The sequence below is a fragment of the Oncorhynchus tshawytscha genome, linkage group LG09 (assembly GCF_018296145.1).
Source record: "Oncorhynchus tshawytscha isolate Ot180627B linkage group LG09, Otsh_v2.0, whole genome shotgun sequence".
NCBI lineage: Eukaryota > Metazoa > Chordata > Actinopteri > Salmoniformes > Salmonidae > Oncorhynchus > Oncorhynchus tshawytscha.
The window spans coordinates 35070664-35090098 of NC_056437.1; the positions used below are offsets into that span (position 1 = coordinate 35070664).

The 19435-nt window shown below is 42.9% G+C and overlaps 1 protein-coding gene across 4 annotated transcripts in view; it reads left to right on the forward strand.

Moving 5' to 3' along the window:
• specc1 (sperm antigen with calponin homology and coiled-coil domains 1) overlaps positions 1–19435 on the forward strand; it is a 169114-nt gene that overhangs the window by 52754 nt on the left and 96925 nt on the right. Inside the window, exon 1 of one of the 4 annotated variants that reach the window (XM_024431746.2) lies at positions 16231–16602. The exons of the other annotated variants lie outside the window; for them this stretch is intronic. Coding sequence (XP_024287514.1) covers positions 16563–16602 — 40 coding nt within the window. The 5' untranslated portion in view covers positions 16231–16562. Of the gene's footprint in view, positions 1–16230; positions 16603–19435 lie in introns of those variants that run through there. 4 annotated transcript variants of the gene reach the window in all.

The following is a 19435-nucleotide window of genomic DNA, read 5'->3' on the forward strand; positions in this document are numbered from 1 at the left end:
GCCAGGTTTCCTCCAAATGTGTCGCTTGGCATTCAGGCCAAAGAGTTCAATCTTAGTTTCATCAGACCAGAGAATGTTGTTTCTCATGGTCTGAGAGTCCTTTAGGTGCCTTTTGGCAAACTCCAAGCGGGCTGTCATGTTCCTTTTACTGAGGAGTGGCTCCCGTCTGGCCACTCTACCATAAAAGCCTGATTGGTGGAGTGCTGCAGAGATGGTGGTCCTTCTGGAAGATTCTCCCATTTCCACAGAAGAACTCTGGAGCTCTGTCAGAGTGACCATCGGGTTCTTGGTCACCTCCCTGACCAAGGCCCTTCTCCCCTGATTGCTCAGTTTGGCTGGGAAGAGCCTTGGTGGTTCCAAACTTCTTCCATTTAAGAATGATGGAGGCCACTGTGTTCTCAGGGACCTTCAATGCTGCAGACATTTTTTGGTGCCCTTCCCCAGATCTGTGCCTCGACACTTTTCTGTCTCAGAGCTCTACAGACAATTCCTTCGACCTCATGGCTTGGTTTTTGCTCTGACATGCACTGTCAATTGTGGGACCTTATATAGACAGGTGTGTGCCTTTCCAAATCATGTCCAATCAATTGAATTTACCACAGGTGGACTCCAATCAAGTTGTAGAAACATCTCAAGGATGATCAATGGAAACAGGATGCACCGGAGCTCAATTTCAAGTTTCATAGAAAAGGGTATGGATACTTATGTAAATGAGGTGTTTCTGTTTTTTAGTTGTATTACATTTGCAAAAATGTCTAAAAACCTGTTTTCCCTTTGTAGTTATGGGGTATTGTGTGTAGATTGATGAGGGAAAACATGTATTTAATACATTTTAGAGTAAGGCAAGAACGTAACAAAATGTGGAAAAAATCAAGGGTTCTGAATACTTTCTGAAATGCACTGTATATGTACATTCATGCTACACACATATCACAACTGCTGCAACCACTCTTATTATTACACTGCACAATTTAAACACTACCCTCCAATCCCCCCTTCCCCAAAACACGTGTAAATATTGGACTATAAATTGTGTGTTATTCTTATGCTAAAAGGTTTATTCTATTCTACTGAGCCATTTACTTTATGTTCATAAAGTAAATGGCAGTTAACCCACTGTTCCTAGGCCGTCATTGAAAATAAGAATTTGTTCTTAACTGACTTGCCAAGTTAAATAAAGGTAAAATAAAATATTCTTATATGTTTTTTATTTCTTATTGTTGTAGCATTGTCCAGAAGGAACCTGCAATAAGCATTTCGCTGGACGGTGTATACCATGTGTATCCTGTACATATGACTAATAAAACATTCAACTTGAAACACGCACACACAATCACACGTCCCTTTTACTTCCTCTTTCTTTGTTATCCATATGAAACAATATTCCACATGAAAAGAAAATGTAAACTCTGGGTCCTTCCGACAAAAAGTAACTGAATGGACAAGTATTAATCAATGTTATTCTATCAAATATTGTAGTTTACTTTTTGTATGCTGAGTCGTCAGTCTGTGTGAAATAATCACACACACTGCATTTACATATCAGAGAGGGTAATGGTGTTTTTCCAATAATCAGTTCAGAAGCACACTTCACTCCTTCTTGTAGTCCCTGTTGCTGATTTCATTTTGCTCTGTGATGTACAACCAGAGAGACATCGGGTACAACTTCCCCTGATGGCCACTAGAGGGCCATATATCATCACTCTGATTTTTCTGAAAAGGCTCAAGTTCTACAATACAAGCCATAAAGAACTTTCCCTGAAATCCCCTCTTTATTTCCATATCTGTTCAGTGTCTAGCTGGCCTGTTGGGATGCAGGTGGTAGTCTGAGTAGTCTCCTATTGTTTCTGGGTCCAAACCTGACACAGTGAGTGGATATTATCGTTGTCTGTCCCTGTAACGACCTCTGAATAGATCTCTGAACTGTGGCCATTTGTTCTGCCACGATACAGAAAATATGAGGACTTATTTTCCAATAGGATAGGTCGGCGCCTATTGAAAGGGAAAGAATGATCATCATTGTTCTCCTTAGAGAGATTTTGTGTGTGTGTGTGTGTGTGTGTGTGTCAAATCAAATCAAATCAAATCAAATTTTATTTGTCACATACACATGGTGTGTGTGTGTGTGTGCGTGTGTGCGTGTGTGTGTGTGTGTGTGTGTGTGTGTGTGTGTGTGAAGCGTGTGCACACGTACAGTATGTGTCTTTGTGTGTGCGTTAGTGCAGCAAGCGTGAATGTGTTGGGTTGTTGTTAGTGAGTTACACACTCAGATGTTTAGTGTTAGGGACTGTAAGTCAGGGGTCCGAACATGGGTGAGCATGAGGCCATCTTACAAAAGAACACCCAGAACATGTGTTTGACTGAGTTGACTGTGTTGGACTCTGTGTTGGAACCCCAATAACAACCGAAGCAAATTAACCCAGGGCTCTGTCATTGTGACAACATAATACTGTAATTGTATCACACTTTCGCCCACTGGACACATGCTGTACACATCAATCATTAAGATAGATCTCTCAATTACAACAGTCATTCATTATAGGCTATATTTTCTAAATATTTTGACGAGTTTACTGTTTAATGTCATTTGGATTTGCCGTAAATTTATATTAGATTCAACTATACTTTATAGTCTGTTTTACACTGAAATTTGAATTGCATTATATGTTCCATGTCACATAAGTATTTAATGCATTACACAATTAAGGCTCTTGTAATGATTTTCTGAGCATGTGAATAATAAACTAGAACCTTAGCTGTTGTATAAACCCTGTCTGGGTTTTGACTGAACTGAGCATAAGGGCTTCTTAGGAGAATTAAAAAGTGAAGTGTTTGATTGTTTATGGTGTCCCAGTGTGAAGTATGTTGTTGCTGCTGCGTCATAGGAAGATCCTTCCTTTATACAGCCTGCTGTTGTTTAGTCGCTTGCATGTCTGTCTCTGATATGTTTACTACTTTTTTTGCTTGACTGGCTGTTAATTTCAACAGAAAACAAGTGTGTCTATTTCTGTGTGTGTGTGTGTTTGGTTTTACTATCCTTGTGGGGGTCAGAAGTCCTCACAAGGATAGTAAAACAAGGAAAATTGGACAAGTAAGGGGACATTTTCACCGGTCCCCACAAGGAAAAGGTATATTTTAAGGTTAGGGTTAGGTTAGGGGTTAGGGAAAATAGGATTTAATTGTTTGGTCCCCACAAGGATAGTAAAACAAACGTGTGTGTGTGTGTGTTGTACCTACCTTTCACGTGTTGATGTGACGGGCCAAGTAGAGCATAATTGAACTATGGGAACAATATTTAGTCTGACATAGAGAGCAGTAGTAACGGCATCTTTTTGTAGGCATTAACTCCGCCATTGTCATGGTTCCACCTGTCACCAGAGGGCAGCAGAGACCGTCCTATAGACATTAACGACACTCAGGTGTGTCCAAACCACTCAGACATTCTAGGTTTCCTTTTGATCACTGCTCCTGAGAACCGCCTTAACCTAGGGTACCCCTGGCTAGTGCTACATAACCCACTATTATCCTGGTCCACCTACTAGACTGGGGTATGAACTGCCAGACTAAAAGCCTAAGACCCCCACCAAGAGCCTCACCGTGTTCCCCGGCATACATTGACGACCAAGACTTTTCCGCTCTGCCTCCCGAGGACTTCGACATCCGGGAGGCCTTCAGTAAGAGGCAATCCGCTACCCTCCCTCGTCATCGTCCATGGTCTATGGTCTATGGTCCGATGCACCATAGAACTCCTACCCGGTGCCCCCCTTCCCATGGGGAAGCAGTCATGACAATTACATCCGGGAGTCGCTGGAGGCAAGTTTCATTTGCTCCTCTTCGTCCCCAGCTGGTACAGGTTTCTTCTTTGTGGAGAAGAAGGATGGAGGTCTGCGTCCCTGCATTGATTACAGAGGGCTGAACAGGATTATGATTAAGAATCGTTACCCTCTACCCCTGATGTCCGCCGCCTTGGAGTTGGCCCATGGGGCCCAATTCTTCACCAAACTGGACCTCCGCAACACTTACAATCTGGTGAGAATCAAAGAGGGAGATGAATGGAAGACTGCCTTTAACACCCCGAGTGGCCACTATGAGTATTTAGTCATGCCCTTCGGATTATCGAACTCACCGGCAGTCTTCCAAGCATTAGTCAATGACACGCTTAGGGATATGTTGAATCGGTTCGTCTTTGTTTACCTTCTCCAAGACCCTTCTGGAACACATCCTACACGTCTGCCAAGTCCTGAGACGCATCCTGCAGAGTCAACTATACATCAAGATAGAGAAGTGTGAGTTCCATGCATCCCAAGTGTCTTTCCTGGGCCATATTATCTTTACTGCTAGCATCCAAATGGACCCCATAAAAGTGAGAGCGGTCATCGACTGGCCCCGTCCCGCCTCACTCAAACAAGTCCAGTGGTACCTCGGGTTTGCCAATTTTTACAGGCTTTGTATATACGCAACTTTGGTGTGGTGGCAGCTCCTCTCACGGCCCAGAAACGTTTTTGCCAGATCCCAAGGCTGACAGGGCATTCGGGAAGCTCAAGAGATGTTTCACCTCCGGAACCATCCTCATCCATCCTGATCCTACCCATCCCTTCGTGCTAGAGGTGGACGCCTCAGACACCGGGGCAGGGGCGTACCTTTCACAGCAGAACAAGGGGTACAAGAATCTGCAGCCATGTGCCTTTCTCTCCAAGCGGATCTCGCCAGCGGAACACAATTACTATGTAGGCAACCAGGACCTCTTGGCAGGTAAGTGGGCGACATTGTGTGGAGACATTGGTTGGAGGGGGAACCTCATCCTTTCGTGATTTGGAGGACCATAAGAACTTGGTCTCCATTTAAGAAGCCAAGAGGTTAAACGCTCACCAGGTTAGGTGGGCTTAGTTCTTTAACAGGTTCAACTTCACACTAGCCTATCGCCTGGGATCCAAGAATCAGAAAGCAGACGCCTTGTCCCATCAACACGATGTCTCTAACAAGGAGAGGGACTACAAGCTCATCATCCCCAGCTTCCGCATTGTGGCCCCCGTGATATGGAGTATTGAGACCACGGTCCGACAAGCCTAGACCCCGGCGGGGTCTCACTAACAGATTTTATGTTCCGTGATCAGCCCGTTCCTGAGTACTACAATGGGGACACTCCTCTAAATTAGGGGTCTGGGGTTAATCGGACAGTGGAGTTCCTGAGGTTGAAATTCTGGTTACCCAACATGATTGAGGATGTGAGATCCTTCGTTACGGCCTGCTCCACCTGGGCCCTGAGCAACAGCGACCAGTTGGGTTGCTCCAACCTCTGCCAATCCCCAGCCAGCTCTGGTCCCTCCTGTCCATAGACTTTATCACAGGCTTACCCCCATCCCAAAGGGCATACCTCGATCCTTTTGTTGTTGTTGCCCTCAGTAAATCTCATGATTACCCATGTCTTTCGACTACAGGGACTTCCCCTGGACATTGTCTCGGATCGTGGGCCCCAGTTCGTCACACGGTATTGTAAAGCCTTCCGCTCCCTTTTGGGGGTGTCGGTAAGTCTCTCCTCGGGGTTCCACCCACAGTCGAATGAGCAAACGGGGTGGGTCAACGGGTGTGGCTGTCCACCCGTGATCTTCCCTTAAGGGTGGACTCGCGGAAGCTCACTCCACGCTACATAGGACCATTCAAGATCCTGAGTCGCATCAACCTGGTGACCTATCGCCTCCAGCTTCCCAGGTCTATGAGAGTCTGTCCATACTTCCATGTCTCCCGTCTCAAGCTGTTAAGGACCAGTCCCTTCTCCCCCCACACCTGCCCTTCCGCCCCCTTGACTTCTTGATGGTCGCCCGGCCTATACTAATCTGTTGGAGGCTCGTCGGGTCTAAGGCACCCTGCAGTACCTGGTGGACTGGGAGGGCTACGGCCCGAGGAGTGGGCGTGGGTGCCTGCCAGGAACTTCCTGGATCCAGGACTTGTTCGGGACTACAACCAACTATGTGGTGGTCGCCCTGGCTCTGCAGCTGGAGCCGCTCCTAGAAGGGGGGTACGGTCATAGTTCCTCCTGTCACCAGAGGGCAGCAGAGAACGTCCTAGAAACATTAACGACACTCAGGTGTGTCCAATTTACTCATTATGATTTCCCTGTTAAAATAGGTGTGTTTTCTGTTGTCCTTTGCAGAAGCTGGAATTGTTTACCATGTGTGTTCGTTTCCTGAGTGAGTTTTTGAGACTTAGTGTTTGTTGTTTTTCAAGTGTACTGTGATCCTGCGGCTACTGTTTCTCAGTAAAGTGTTTATCCTTAACCACTGATTCCTCGTCTGGTCTCTTCTCTGCACCTGGGTCCAACCTCACCACGTCACAGCCAAGGCTTGTTGGCCAAAGTCTATGGGGAAATTAATGGGGTTTTTGGAGGTTGTTTGGGTAAATCCGATAATAAGTTATACAGTGCCTTGCGAAAGTATTCGGCCCCCTTGAACTTTGCGACCTTTTGCCACATTTCAGGCTTCAAACATAAAGATATAAAACTGTATTTTTTTGTGAAGAATCAACAACAAGTGGGACACAATCATGAAGTGGAATGACATTTATTGGATATTTCAAACTTTTTTAACAAATCAAAAACTGAAAAATTGGGCGTGCAAAATTATTCAGCCCCCTTAAGTTAATACTTTGTAGCGCCACCTTTTGCTGCGATTACAGCTGTAAGTCGCTTGGGGTATGTCTCTTATCAGTTTTGCACATCACATTTTCAATTGATTGGACATGATTTGGAAAGGCACTCACCTGTCTATATAAAGTCCCACAGTTGACATTGCATGAAAAAACCAAGCCATAAGGTCGAAGGAATTGTCCGTGGAGCTCCGAGACAGGGTTGTTTTGAGCCACAGATCTGGGGTAGGGTACCAAAAAATGTCTGTGGAGATACCTGAGAATAGCTGTGCAGCGAGGCTCCCCATCCAACCTGACAGAGCTTGAGAGGATCTTCAGAGGAGAATGGGAGAAACTCCACAAATACAGGTGTGCCAAAGGTACTGAGTGAAGGGTCTGAATACTTATGTAAATGTGATATTTATTTTTTTATATACATTTTCAAACATTTCTAAAACCCAGTTTTGCTTTGTCGTTATGGGGTACTGGGTGTAGATTGATGAGGGAGGGAAAAACAATCTCATCCATTTTAGAATAAGGCTGTCTTGTAACAAAATGTGGAAATTGTCAAGGGGTCTGAATACCTTCCGAATGCATTGTACATACAGGTTTGAGACAAGAGGTAATGATGAATTCCATCAGGCTACACTCGCCTCATTGTCTGTGATATATTACATCCTGTGTTAAAAGTATTTTAATGGCTTTGCAAATACCTGGACATATGACCAAGGACATTCCATGTTTCTGCAAGTGGAGTAATTCCATGTTAACAGAATGATGCTGAGACCCTTCACATTTTGCTGAGATTTTTCCCTTTAAAATGTGTGCCAAACAATAACCAATGATTGCCAAGTTAAACAAACCATACAACTCTATGCACAATAATTCCCACTGGAGATTTTACAAAAACACATTTACTTGAATAACAGTGCAGATGCAAAGTTTGTTAACAGAATTATGTCGCAAACAGCACAAACGGTCATATGTTTGTGAGGAATAGCTTTATCCAACAAACCCCTGGTTTTAAATTGACTAAATCTTTAAATTGACATGTCAGCCAAAGACAAATATTAGGCCTACAATTAGGTATTGGACGGACATACAGTACCAGTCGAAGGTTTTACTATTTTCTACATTGTAGAATAATAGTGAAGACATCAAATCTATGAAATTACACATATGGAATCATGTAGTATCCAAAAATGTGTTAAACAAATGAAAATATATTTTAGATTCTTCAAAGTAGCCACCTTTGCCTTGATGACAGCTTTGCACAGTCTTGGCATTCCCTTAACTAGCTTCATGAGGTAGTCACCTGGAATATATTTAAATTAAAAGTTAATTTGTGGAATTTCTTTCCTTTCCTTCTTTCCTCCTGCGTTGGAGCCAATCAGTTGTGTGATGACAAGGTAAGGGTGGTATACAGAAGATAGCCCTATTTGGTAAAAGACCAAGCCCTATTTGGTAACAGACCAAGTCCATATTATGGCAAGAACAGCTCAAATAAACAAAGAGAAACAACAGTCCATCATTACATTAAGACATGAAGGTCAGTCAATCTGGACAATTTCAAAAACTTTTAAAGTTTCTTAAAGTGCAGTCGCAAAAACCATGATTCCATACTGTATGTATTATTTCAAAGTGTTGATGTCTTCACTATTATTCTACAGTGTGTAAAATAGTTTTTTTAAATAAAGAAAAACCTTTTGAATGAGTAGGTGTGTCCAAACTTTTGACTGGTTCTGTAGATTTGTGTATAGTAACCATATTGTTCATAGCGTATCCCTTGTAAAATCCCTCTGGGGTAGCAGACTAGTAGTGTTTGTTTATTCAAAGCCCATCCACACAGTGTTTGGGGGTTGTGTTTTGGGTAGATTGCTAATTCACATCTCTTTATGGCTGTTGATTAGAGGCTTAACAAATTGATTTTTTGTTTGACAAAGGGCTCCTGGGAGCTGAGTGAGACTGTGAAACCAGGCACCAAGTGTGGCGCAGAATAACTTTCTCAAGCTCTCACACAATTAAACCCAGATTGGCTTTAAATGTATCAAGAGGCTTTAATGAAAGAAGTTTGTTTTTCAAGGTTTTCACACTGCAGGATACAAATTAGATTATTATACTTTGTGCCTGCATAATGATTTCATCAGGCAACTTCCTAAATAATTCCTTGCTCTTCAGCCATGTTATGGGACCAGATTTTGTATTTTTTTTTTAATTATTATATTTTTTTTAACAAAAAAATTGAAAAAAAAAAAAAAAACACTTGATTGTAAAGCACTCTGCATCTCAAGGAGGAAGGCACAGAGTCCACTTATCCTTTTTTTTTTTATTTGACCTTTATTTAACTAGGCAAGTCAGTTAAGAACAATTTAGTATTTTCAATGATGGCCTAGGAACAGTGGGTTAACTGCCTTGTTCAGGGACAGGATGACATATTGTTACATTGTCAGCTCAGGGATTCGATCTTGCAACCTTTTGGTTACTAGTCCAACGCTCTAACCACTAGTGTACTTGCCGCCCCTATTTGCCGCCCCTATTTGCCGCCCCTTGATTGCAAACTTTACCAATTTATTCCCTCAGCTAAAGATGTTGAAGTCAAAATAAGCTAAGTTGGCCTTTATATCCAATCAAAATCATAAAAGAGACAGATGGATATGTCTCCACAGGGATTTCATGTTTGAAATGTTCTATCTGCCTCCTCCACACAAGTAAGTGCAGGTAGCCTAGATGTTAGAGCGGTAGGCCAGTAACCAAAAGCTTGCTGGATTGAATCCTCAAGTTGACAAGGTAAAAATCTGATGTTCTGCACCCTGGTAACCCACTGTTCCCCTGGACTCTGTGGATGTCGATTAAGGTGAGGTCTCCAGGTGAGGTCTCCACTTGTGTTGGGGGTGGGACTAAAGAGCTATCTAAGGCATGTAGAATGGGACTGGCGGCTGTGCAGTGAAATATAACAATAAGAACTAACCAGTTGAAGGCATTCAGTTGTACAACTGACTAGGTATCCCCCAGTCCCATGTTGACATAGATGAACATAACTGTCAGTGGACAGACCAGACAGGTCTATAGAGCTGCTGCTGATCAGCCAGTGTAAAATCCCATTCGGCATGATCATGTAATGGAAGTGTGTTAGTCTAGTCAACAACGCATACATACTGGGTTGACTGTTGAGACCTATATAATGGTTAAGACATAATGATGGTTTTTGAAAGGTCTGAGATGAGATATCGGCTTGTGGTCCGAGGTCTTTAAATGATATTTTAACGTCTTTGAGTTGTGAAATGATATTCTGAGTGAAATGTCTGTGGCTTATCTTGATGTATTGATGCTGATAGCTGGGGCAATGCTTTACTTCAGAGTGTAATGAAATTTGCTGTAGCTTTTGAGATTTGTACGATTTGTACCATGCTGTCAGTCATGATTAAAGATGGTTCTGCTCTATTGATTTATGTCTACTTATTATTTACTTGGTGTACTTTATCCTCTCACCACCTTGCTCTGTGGTAAGTATTTTGTACCAAAGCCTGTTTTTATTGCTGGATTATGTGTATAACTGTCAATATGGCTTCATCCTCCAGTATGTCAAGAGGCTTGTCTCATGTCAGTTGTCAGCATTGTTGTGTTAGAACTGTAAAATCTAATCAGCTCCTCTTCATCAGTTCCTCTTCGTTATTTCATTGTGTTACTTTTTATTGTATTTTTTACTTTAGTTTATTTAGTAAATATTTTCTTAACTCTATTTCTTGAACTGCATTGTTGGTTAATGGCTTGTAAGTAGGTATTTTTCACCTGTTGTATTCGGTGCATGTGACAAATACAATTTGATTTTAAATGGCTTGTGATGATAGGCAATCTGGACTAACAGGGCTTTGATGGATGGATTTCATTACCAAGCATTGTTCAGACTGGTCAGACATTACACAATTCAAAATCTGCTTTAATTTGTGATGTTTGATGTTGATTTGGGTGTTTCTTCCAAATAACATATTGAACATTTTATTCAAATGTTTCACTTGTTCTAATACAGTGGGGCAAAAAAGTATTTAGTCAGCCACCAATTGTGCAAGTTCTCCCAAAAATCTAGAAAATCACATTGTAGGATTTTTAATGAATTTATTTGCAAATTATGGTGGAAAATAAGTATTTGGTCACCTACAAATCCGTAGCCTTATAAACTGAATGGTTTCCTGAGTCGTAGTGGGAGGACCACACACCATATCATAGTGTGAACCAAAACTTCCTGTTTCCATCACAGCTGTCGTTTACTTGCATAAACGTATGATTACAACCCATTGTAATGTGAAATGAACTCATGACATAAGCTTCATGTTAACTTGCTAGCCAACTAAGTTAACTGGAGGCTAACATTATTATACCTCAGAGAGGCTTAATGGCGGAGCATTGCACCATGGGAATAGTAGTATACTGTAGTCCAGGGAAATGAAAAGCTTAAATGCAGTATGACTTAAAATGCTACAACATCAACGTGTATCATATCTTACAGTAGTGCATATATACTAATAGCACAATAACTGGTTATTAAGTGGTAGAATTGTCGAGAGAGAGAGAGACGTCAGACAAGGGGTCACAGCCACGTCCAGATGACTTATTTAAGCACTTCATCAAAATTTAAATAAAGCCTTCCTTCACTGTGAGAGTAGGGAATCCCTAGTGGAGCACCAGAAGGAGAGGAGGAGATAAAGAGAAGCAGTTTTTACTCTATAAATAACACCTTTATCATCAGCCCTAATGGGGTGAAGTGATGTGTACTACTAGCTACTTCATGGATGGGTCCTTCCTTTACCGCAGACCTGTTCTGATTTAGACACTGTGCTGTGCTCACATTGAATGGATGCAGAGGACTGTGGGCAGTTTGAACTTTTAAGGTCTTGTAGTGTGTCACTGTTCAAAGGGACAGTTGTACTCAATCATTTTATAGCCTTTTCCAGTGTCAGTGTCTTGGCTTAAAGAGACACTAGATATTTGAAATTGCCTCTGTGGATCAATATCAGCCAAAACAAATATCTCTGCTGTATTAATAGCAAGAATACAAGTCCGCAGCTGTAACTGGTGGCTTGACAGTGTTCATACTGACCATCTAAAGGGCAAAGAAGATCCCATTGTGATGAGTGATTCAGCCCAGACCCTCAGGCTGAAGGCCCTCTGGGCCTGTCTGAAACACACTGTGTACCGGTCATTAGGAGGTCAATATGAATCATCAGATCTAACTAAGGTTATGAGGCCTTCACACCTGCTGCCTCGTTTACTGCACACTGTCCACTTCCATTTCATTAAGAACCCACTGAGAGATGTTTCACTTGCTGTAAACATCATCCACATACTGACTAGCTAGCATAGTTGACTAGCTGTTATAATTGGGCACCCACTCAACAACATATCTTTGTCTCAGTAATAGATTAATGAGTGCTGTTATAGTTTCAAGTTTCGCTGTATCTATGAGGCGAAGGCCTGTCAGGCATGTCATATTTCTCCCTTCATGGTGTAGTTAAGCCCAGCCTGTCTCTCAGCCAGATGAATACTGCAGCCTCTGTCAGTGACTGATGGGGAACAGGCACCCACAGGTTTCTCACCATGTGTTGCCTCTCCAGAAGTATTATAATATGTACTTCATTCATCAGCCCAGAAACCTTATCATTTAGACATTACCACAAGTCGTTGTGACTGATTTGAGAAACCTAATAAGGGGTTCTGGTCTGTCCTCATGCCTAGGGAGCGAGCGAGGCTTCCCTGAGTGTGTGATGAATGATGTGAGTTATCCCTCTGACTGACTGTCACAGTGAAGGATGGAGAGAAGGAGGAAGAGGACGAGGGGAGGAGAGGGTTGCAGAGCAGCTGGTGGACGTGCCCAGACACCAGACTGGAGCTGCGTCTGAACTGGTTCCCTATTCCCCATATAGTGCACTATTTTGGATTAGGGCCCTGGTAAAAAGAAAAGTAGCGCATTATATAGTAAATAGGGTGCCATTTCGGACACACTCTGGGACCCTGGAGGCCTGTGGAGAGGCCTGGAACATGTGGCCCTGAGGGGGCATTGTATGTCTTTGTCGCCCACCTCAGACTGGGGCACAGTCACTCTCTCTATCCCCTTCTCATCGCTGTCATATGAATTAATCAAACGTGCCTCAATACCGCTGGGACTCCTCAGTTCTCTCTAGCCTCCATAAGCATTCTACCATGACAGACACACACACACTCAGAACAGACTCAGAGCAGTGGTAATGATGCTCGTCATGAGAAATCACGACTCCACACCCACTCAATATATTCGGGTGGGGCTTTAAAAGAGAAGGATTAACGTGCAAACAGTCTATTTAGGCAAAGATATTTCTCATCTGATATAAGGTTTGTACACAAACACACCTGTTGTTGGTCTGTTTACTGAACTACATACAACATGCATCCATGTCATGAGAAGACTGTGTCCCAAGCAACCCCCAAAGACTCTGTGTTGGTTTACCTGGTGTGGTTCTGCAGTGATTGACTCAGACAGAAGGAGAAATGATCATTGGAGAACACTAGAGAAGGAGGAGGAAGAGGCAACACAGCAGCATCTCTGAGTTTAAAAAGTCTATGCCCATAATTCGATTTTTTTAAATATTGCAGCAGATATCAGAGACTTGTAAAGGAAAGAGAGAAATGAACACACACACACATAGTGACAGAGAGGGAGACACACTTAAAGATGGAAAGATAGAGGTTCCCTTCAAGCCGGGTCACTCAATAAGGGACCAATCCAACCCGGAGATGACACATCAGTTCACTCCCAACTTCATTTGTCCTACTGTGGCTTTTACCAGCATTAATATTTCAGACACATACATTGTGAATGAGAATGAACCCACTGCCCCTCCCTCTCCTCACACAACCCTCCCTCCGTTTTCAGACACACCCCTCCTGCAGGGAGAATGGCGCCCCCCAGTAATGCAGAGTCCTGCTATGAAAACACTGCTAGTGTGTGTGTGCACATGCATGTTTGTGTGAGAGAAAAAGAGAGTGTGTGAGGATGTCTGTGTGTGCATGTATATGTGTGTTTAGAGTTTGCCAAAAGGGTTGGAACCAAAATTATTTTCCAGTCGTTCTGACCAGCAAAATAAAGTTCTAAACCAGATCGTTCCTTTTTTTGCAGAGCGGCACCAGAATGAAAATAAAAACATGTCTTACCTTTTTGTAGTTAATAAATCCCATGTGAAACGTGATAACTATAGTCTCCTTAACTAGCATTGAAAAGGTCTTCTCTGAATCACGCTTGTAATTTTAATAGATTACTAGACCATGCTTTCGAGGGGGAAGAGGCAGTTCGCCTACACAACCACACACCAGGGTTTCCATTAGCCGGAAGGGCTAATTGCTGGCCTTTGGGCAATAAAAAAAATGAAAAGATGACAAGTAAAATCGTCCAGGAAAGGCTTTCTATCATAGCCTACACCCCGAATTCACACTTCAGAACCATTCTCACACTCCTTGCGCGCACATACGCCTGCTGCTGAGGAGAGAGAGAGAGAGAAGAACAAACACTATTGTAAATACAACCCATATTTATGTTTATTGGTTTTCCCTTTTGTACTATAACTATTTGCATATCATTATAACACTTTACATAGCCATGATATAACATTTGAAATGTGTCTTTTGTTTATCTATTTAACTTGCTTTGGCAATGTAAACATATGTTTCCCGTGCCAATTGTTATTATTGTAAGCCTATTTATGAATTCGAAACCAGTTCTTTAAATATGCTAATTAGGTTCCAACTGTAATACTGTGTTTAATATAATAGGCTGCTTATATTTTCCCTATAAACAATGGCTTCTTACTTTTGATATTAAACTTAACCTTTATTTATCTAGGCAAGTCAGTTAGGAACAAATTCTTATTTACAATGACGGCCTACACTGGCCAAACCCAGACGACGCTGGGCCAAATTGTGCGCCACCCTGTGGGACTCCCAACCACGGCCGGTTGTGATACAGCCTGGATTCGAACAAAGGTCTCTGTAGTGAAGCCTCTTGCACTAAGATGCAGTGCCTTAGTACGATGCACCACTCGGGAGCCCATAAAGAATTGCATGTCAGTGTTGAAGCATGCTTCTCTTCCTTCGTATACAATACCGTTCAAAAGTTTGGGGTCACTTAGAAATGTCCTTGTTTTTTTTTAAAGAAAAGCACATTTTTTGTCCATTGAAATAACATCAAATTGATCAGAAATACAGTGTAGACATTTTTAATGTTATAAATGACTATTGTAGCTGGAAACGGCAGATTTTTTAATGGAATATCTACATAGTCGTACAGAGGACCATTATCAGCAACCATCACTCTTGAGTTCCAATGGCACGTTGTGTTAGCTAATCCAAGTTTATCATTTTAAAAGGCTAATTGATCATTAGAAAACTATTTTGCAATTATGTTAGCACAGCTGAAAACTGTTGTTCTGATTAAACCAGCAATTAAACTGGCCTTCTTTAGACTAGTTGAGTATCTGGAGCATCAGCATTTGTGGATTAGATTACAGGCTCAAAATGGCCAGAAACAAATAATTTTCTTCTGAAACTTGTCAGTCTAATCTTGTTCTGAGAAATGAAGGCTATTCTATGTGAGAAATTTCCAAGAAACTGAATATCTCGTTCAACTCTGTGTACTACTCCCTTCACAGAACAGAGTGAACTGGTTCTAACCAGAATAGAAAGAGGAATGGGAGGCCCCGGTGCACAACTGAGCAAAGGGACAAGTACATTAGAGTATCTAGTTTGAGAAACAGACGCCTCACAAGTCCTCAACTGGCAGCTTCATTAAATAGTACTCGCAAAACACCAGTCTCAAGGTCACAGTGAAGAGGCGACTGATGCATTTAGTGCTCTAATCTCTGACAACTGAACCGTGAGGTGAACAATTATTGTTTTAGGAAAGTACATTTTTTAAAATAAATTGGCGATAAAGTTTTGTATATGCTACACATCGAAACACAAGACATTGTGCTTTGTAATTTGTTATAGGCTATTTAAGGATATGTAAATGTGGCTCATTTGGCCAACATCCCTCGTTTATTGATGGCGCTGGCTGTGCCAGGTTGGATCTGAATGCATATGGATGTCCCATGTAACCAGTTTCCATGCTTTTAAAATGAAGGTTCTGTTGTGGTTTCCTCAGATGTTCAATTCTGTTCCCTAAACCGGTTCCAACCCCTGGTTTGCCAGAGCTCCAGTTAGTTCGTGATCTTGCTCTCTGTTGGACAGATGAAGTCAGGAGAGTTCACATGAAAGGGAAGAGAAGAGAGAGCTCTGATGTCAGCCTCTGCCAACAAGACAAATCATCCTTTTCCTCCCCCTCTTTCCTTCCTCTCTTCCTCCTCCATCAGTCTCTCTCTTTCATCATACTGTACAGTGATATTTACTTTGTGGAGGCACAATACACTGTGTTAAAAGCAGCAGTCATGTATGCTCTGTTGTGAGAGTGAAAAACAGCTCTGCAAGTCTGTGAGACTGAGGGAAGGAGGAGGAGGGCCGGTCTGTGTGCGTGTGTGTAGCCGTGGAAGCCACTCCCCCTCTGTGCTGATTCCAGCCGTCACTGGGCTAATGAAGCCCACACGGCTCTGCCTGCCAGCCAGTGTGTCACTGCAATGTCACCAGTCTGAATGACACATACACACATACACGTACACACACTCAAGCAGCGGGACAGCCTGCTTCCACTCACTCTGCCTCAGGAAGAGCTGGAGAGAAGAGCGAGAGAGAGAGAGAAAGGAAGGAAGGAGGGAATATTATTTTTGTCTCCTGTATGTTTTTGTATCTCTACCGGTGTATCGGACTTAGACGTTGCTACATACTGTTAGATAGAGAGCTTCTCTGAGCAGAGCCGGCCTCCCCCGCTGCCGGGGTTCTTGGATTAGTCCGTCCCGGTGGGGAGAGCTGCCGACCGGACCAGCATGGGGAACCAGGCGGGAAGACTGGAGGAGTCCGAGTCAGGTCTGCTACCTTACCATACCGTACTGTATCGTATGCCAGCTTAGCACTGTTTACTCACCACTCCAACAGCAATACTCTTTCACTTCATCAGCCTATCTTTCTCCCCCTCTCTCTCTCTCTCTCTCTCTCTCCCTCTATCTATCTAGTCTCTCCCCCACCACCCTGTCTCTCTGACTCTGTGCTCTGTTGATGTGGGAAGAAAACAAAGCCATGCGTTGCCAAATAACCTAGTTATGAATCTGATCTCAGGCCGTGTCAGTAAATCCCATTTAAAATATTCATTGTCAGACATATGGAGCTGTACCTAGACTTAGTGCCAGTGGCCCTGAACGTTGCCTGAAGCTGCATACGTGAGTGTACTTGATGGTTTGTACTGTAGGTTTACTCTGCCCTTCTTCTCTTTTCTTCTCTTATTGCTCAAATGCTTCAAAGAAGGATATTAATTGACTAGTAGCGTGTTAGTTTGCATGTGTGTGTGTGCATGTCTTGTGTATATTTGTGTATGTGTGATTGGTTCACTGTGAAAAGTGCTGAGTGTGTTTTATCTTTCAGCAGCTTCCTCTCTGTCAGAGGCAGGGAATCAGCCAGAGGAGATGGCATCGCTGTCCCATGTACTCTCTCTCTCTCTCTCTCTCTCTAGACTGCTTAACACATTTCCATTTCAAAGTCTCTTTTAACTTCATTCAGCAGCCTTTAACTTCACATTAGTCAGAGAAACCACTGGTATCTCACTCTCATCTCTATTTTCTCTCTCATCAACAAATGGCCCTTTCAGGTTGTTTCTTACCTCTGTCCTATCCACGAACAGCATATCTGCATTGTCAGCTCCCGTCTGTGGGCTCAGTGGCTCCTAGTGTAAAGTAACTGATACAGAGGTGTGTGTGTGTGTGCCATTCATCTTTGTGCGTGTTTGTAGGAGTGTGTGTGGGAGCACCTCCGTATGTAGCCAGATCTCTTTCCAACCCAGCCAAAGGGGCCTGTTCAGTGTTCTAGTGTGGGCAGCTAGTGAAGTCTCTGTGTCGCTGTAGCCAAGCAGCCAATAGAGAAAAGCCAGGCAGCCAGTGAGGCCACAGCCCACACTACACAGTGTAGCGGTTATCAGCTAGTGAGTGTTAAGTCGTGTCATTTCGGAGCGGTAGTGTGTGTGGTGTGAGATAGCACGGCAGGCTCTGATTCAGAAGGCTTCAGTAGGGAGCTGCTGCATGCCAGCAGGAGAGATTAGACTCTTGGTTCCTGTCACACAAATTTCTCTACTCGACTGCCCGCGAATAGGACACTCATAACATTTCATAACATATTGTTATTACTGTAGATCTAAATTGGCCCCATTTAGGGTGAAGAACACTTCAGACATGACTCGTCTGTACTGAACACACACTCACAGTGAGGTGAGGTGTCCTAATGTCACCTTCTCAGGGTGACTTGTCCTCTAGAACAGCTGGAAATAAACCCATCATCCCGTGGCGTGATCCAGCTATGCTGTCACTTCCTGCTGTGTGCCTGACACAGTGTGTTTGTGTGACTGCACGTGCATGTGTTCCAGTTCATATGAAGCTAAACATCTGTCATCTGTCAAGTATTTTGATTACATTCGGTACACACACACACACACACACACACACACACACACACACAGTCTGTTCGATCCCAGAAAGCCCTGTATTTTAATTTGATGAGCTCTACTATAATGTTAATCAATCATGCTATTATTATTCTCATACTTCCACTGCCCAATCCAATCAAACAAGCCTCCACATAGTTAATGACAATTGATCACGAAATGGGCAGATTTTTCTTCATGTACTGTAGGCTAATCTCTTGATGTATAGAAAGAAGTCTGCAGAGGAGAGGATAAATCGATCCATGAGAGAGGGATTTGATCAAGGACACAGAGGATTTTAATCCATTTCTCATCAGGGCTGCTTCCTATACTGGTGTTTACTAACACCTAGTATAATGCAGTCCACATTAACACAATTGCTCCCAAATAAAGGCCTAGCAATAATCCTTATGATGTTTACTCCTTGTGAGTCTATTCTAGGCCTCGTTAATGTAAAATAATTTTGTGACTTTGGTTTAAAAAGGGCATTATAAATACATTTAATTGATTGATGTTTTAGCCTCAATTTGGCAGGTAGACTGTGAGAGCCTCTGTCTGGCCAGCTGTGGTATGTCTCAGATAGTATCTGGTAGAGTAGAATAACACAGCTTTTATGTGTAAGGTACGGAAGCAGACGTTGGAAAAGGAGGGAGCTCTGATTAACACTGTCTGTGATTAACACTGTTTGTTAGCTCTGAGTGGAAGGATGAGATGGTTTTAAGTCATCTGGCCAGTACAGTCTGCGATAGTAGCGATACTGCTGTTTGTTTCTAAACCGCTACCAGTGTGGTTCACTGTCTTGTTTTTGCATGTTTATAGTTGATTATCTTGTCTGTATGCTGCACAAAAGACTTTCCTTATTAGAAGATCAAAATAACCTTTTCTAAAATTATATAACCACCACCCTTCTTCTGACTGGGTGAGTCAGTTGTCCAGCGCTCTATTACACACTGGAAGAGTGGCCCAGTGCCCACACTCAGCAGATACTGTGATGATGACCTTATCAGTTAAATATTATGGCTGAACAGAACAGTGGGCCTATTTTCAGATCCGATTCCATGCAGTCCAGAGCTGTCTGGAAGCAGAATAAAAAACACGGCCCGTGGCGACTGGCAAGATGTTTGTCCAGTGAGGTGAGAGAGGGAGTCAGAGAGAAAGAGGGGAGAGAGAAAGAGAGAGGGAGGGCGAGACAGAGATACAGGGAGGGTTGGAGCATTTATAATGCTCAAAAAA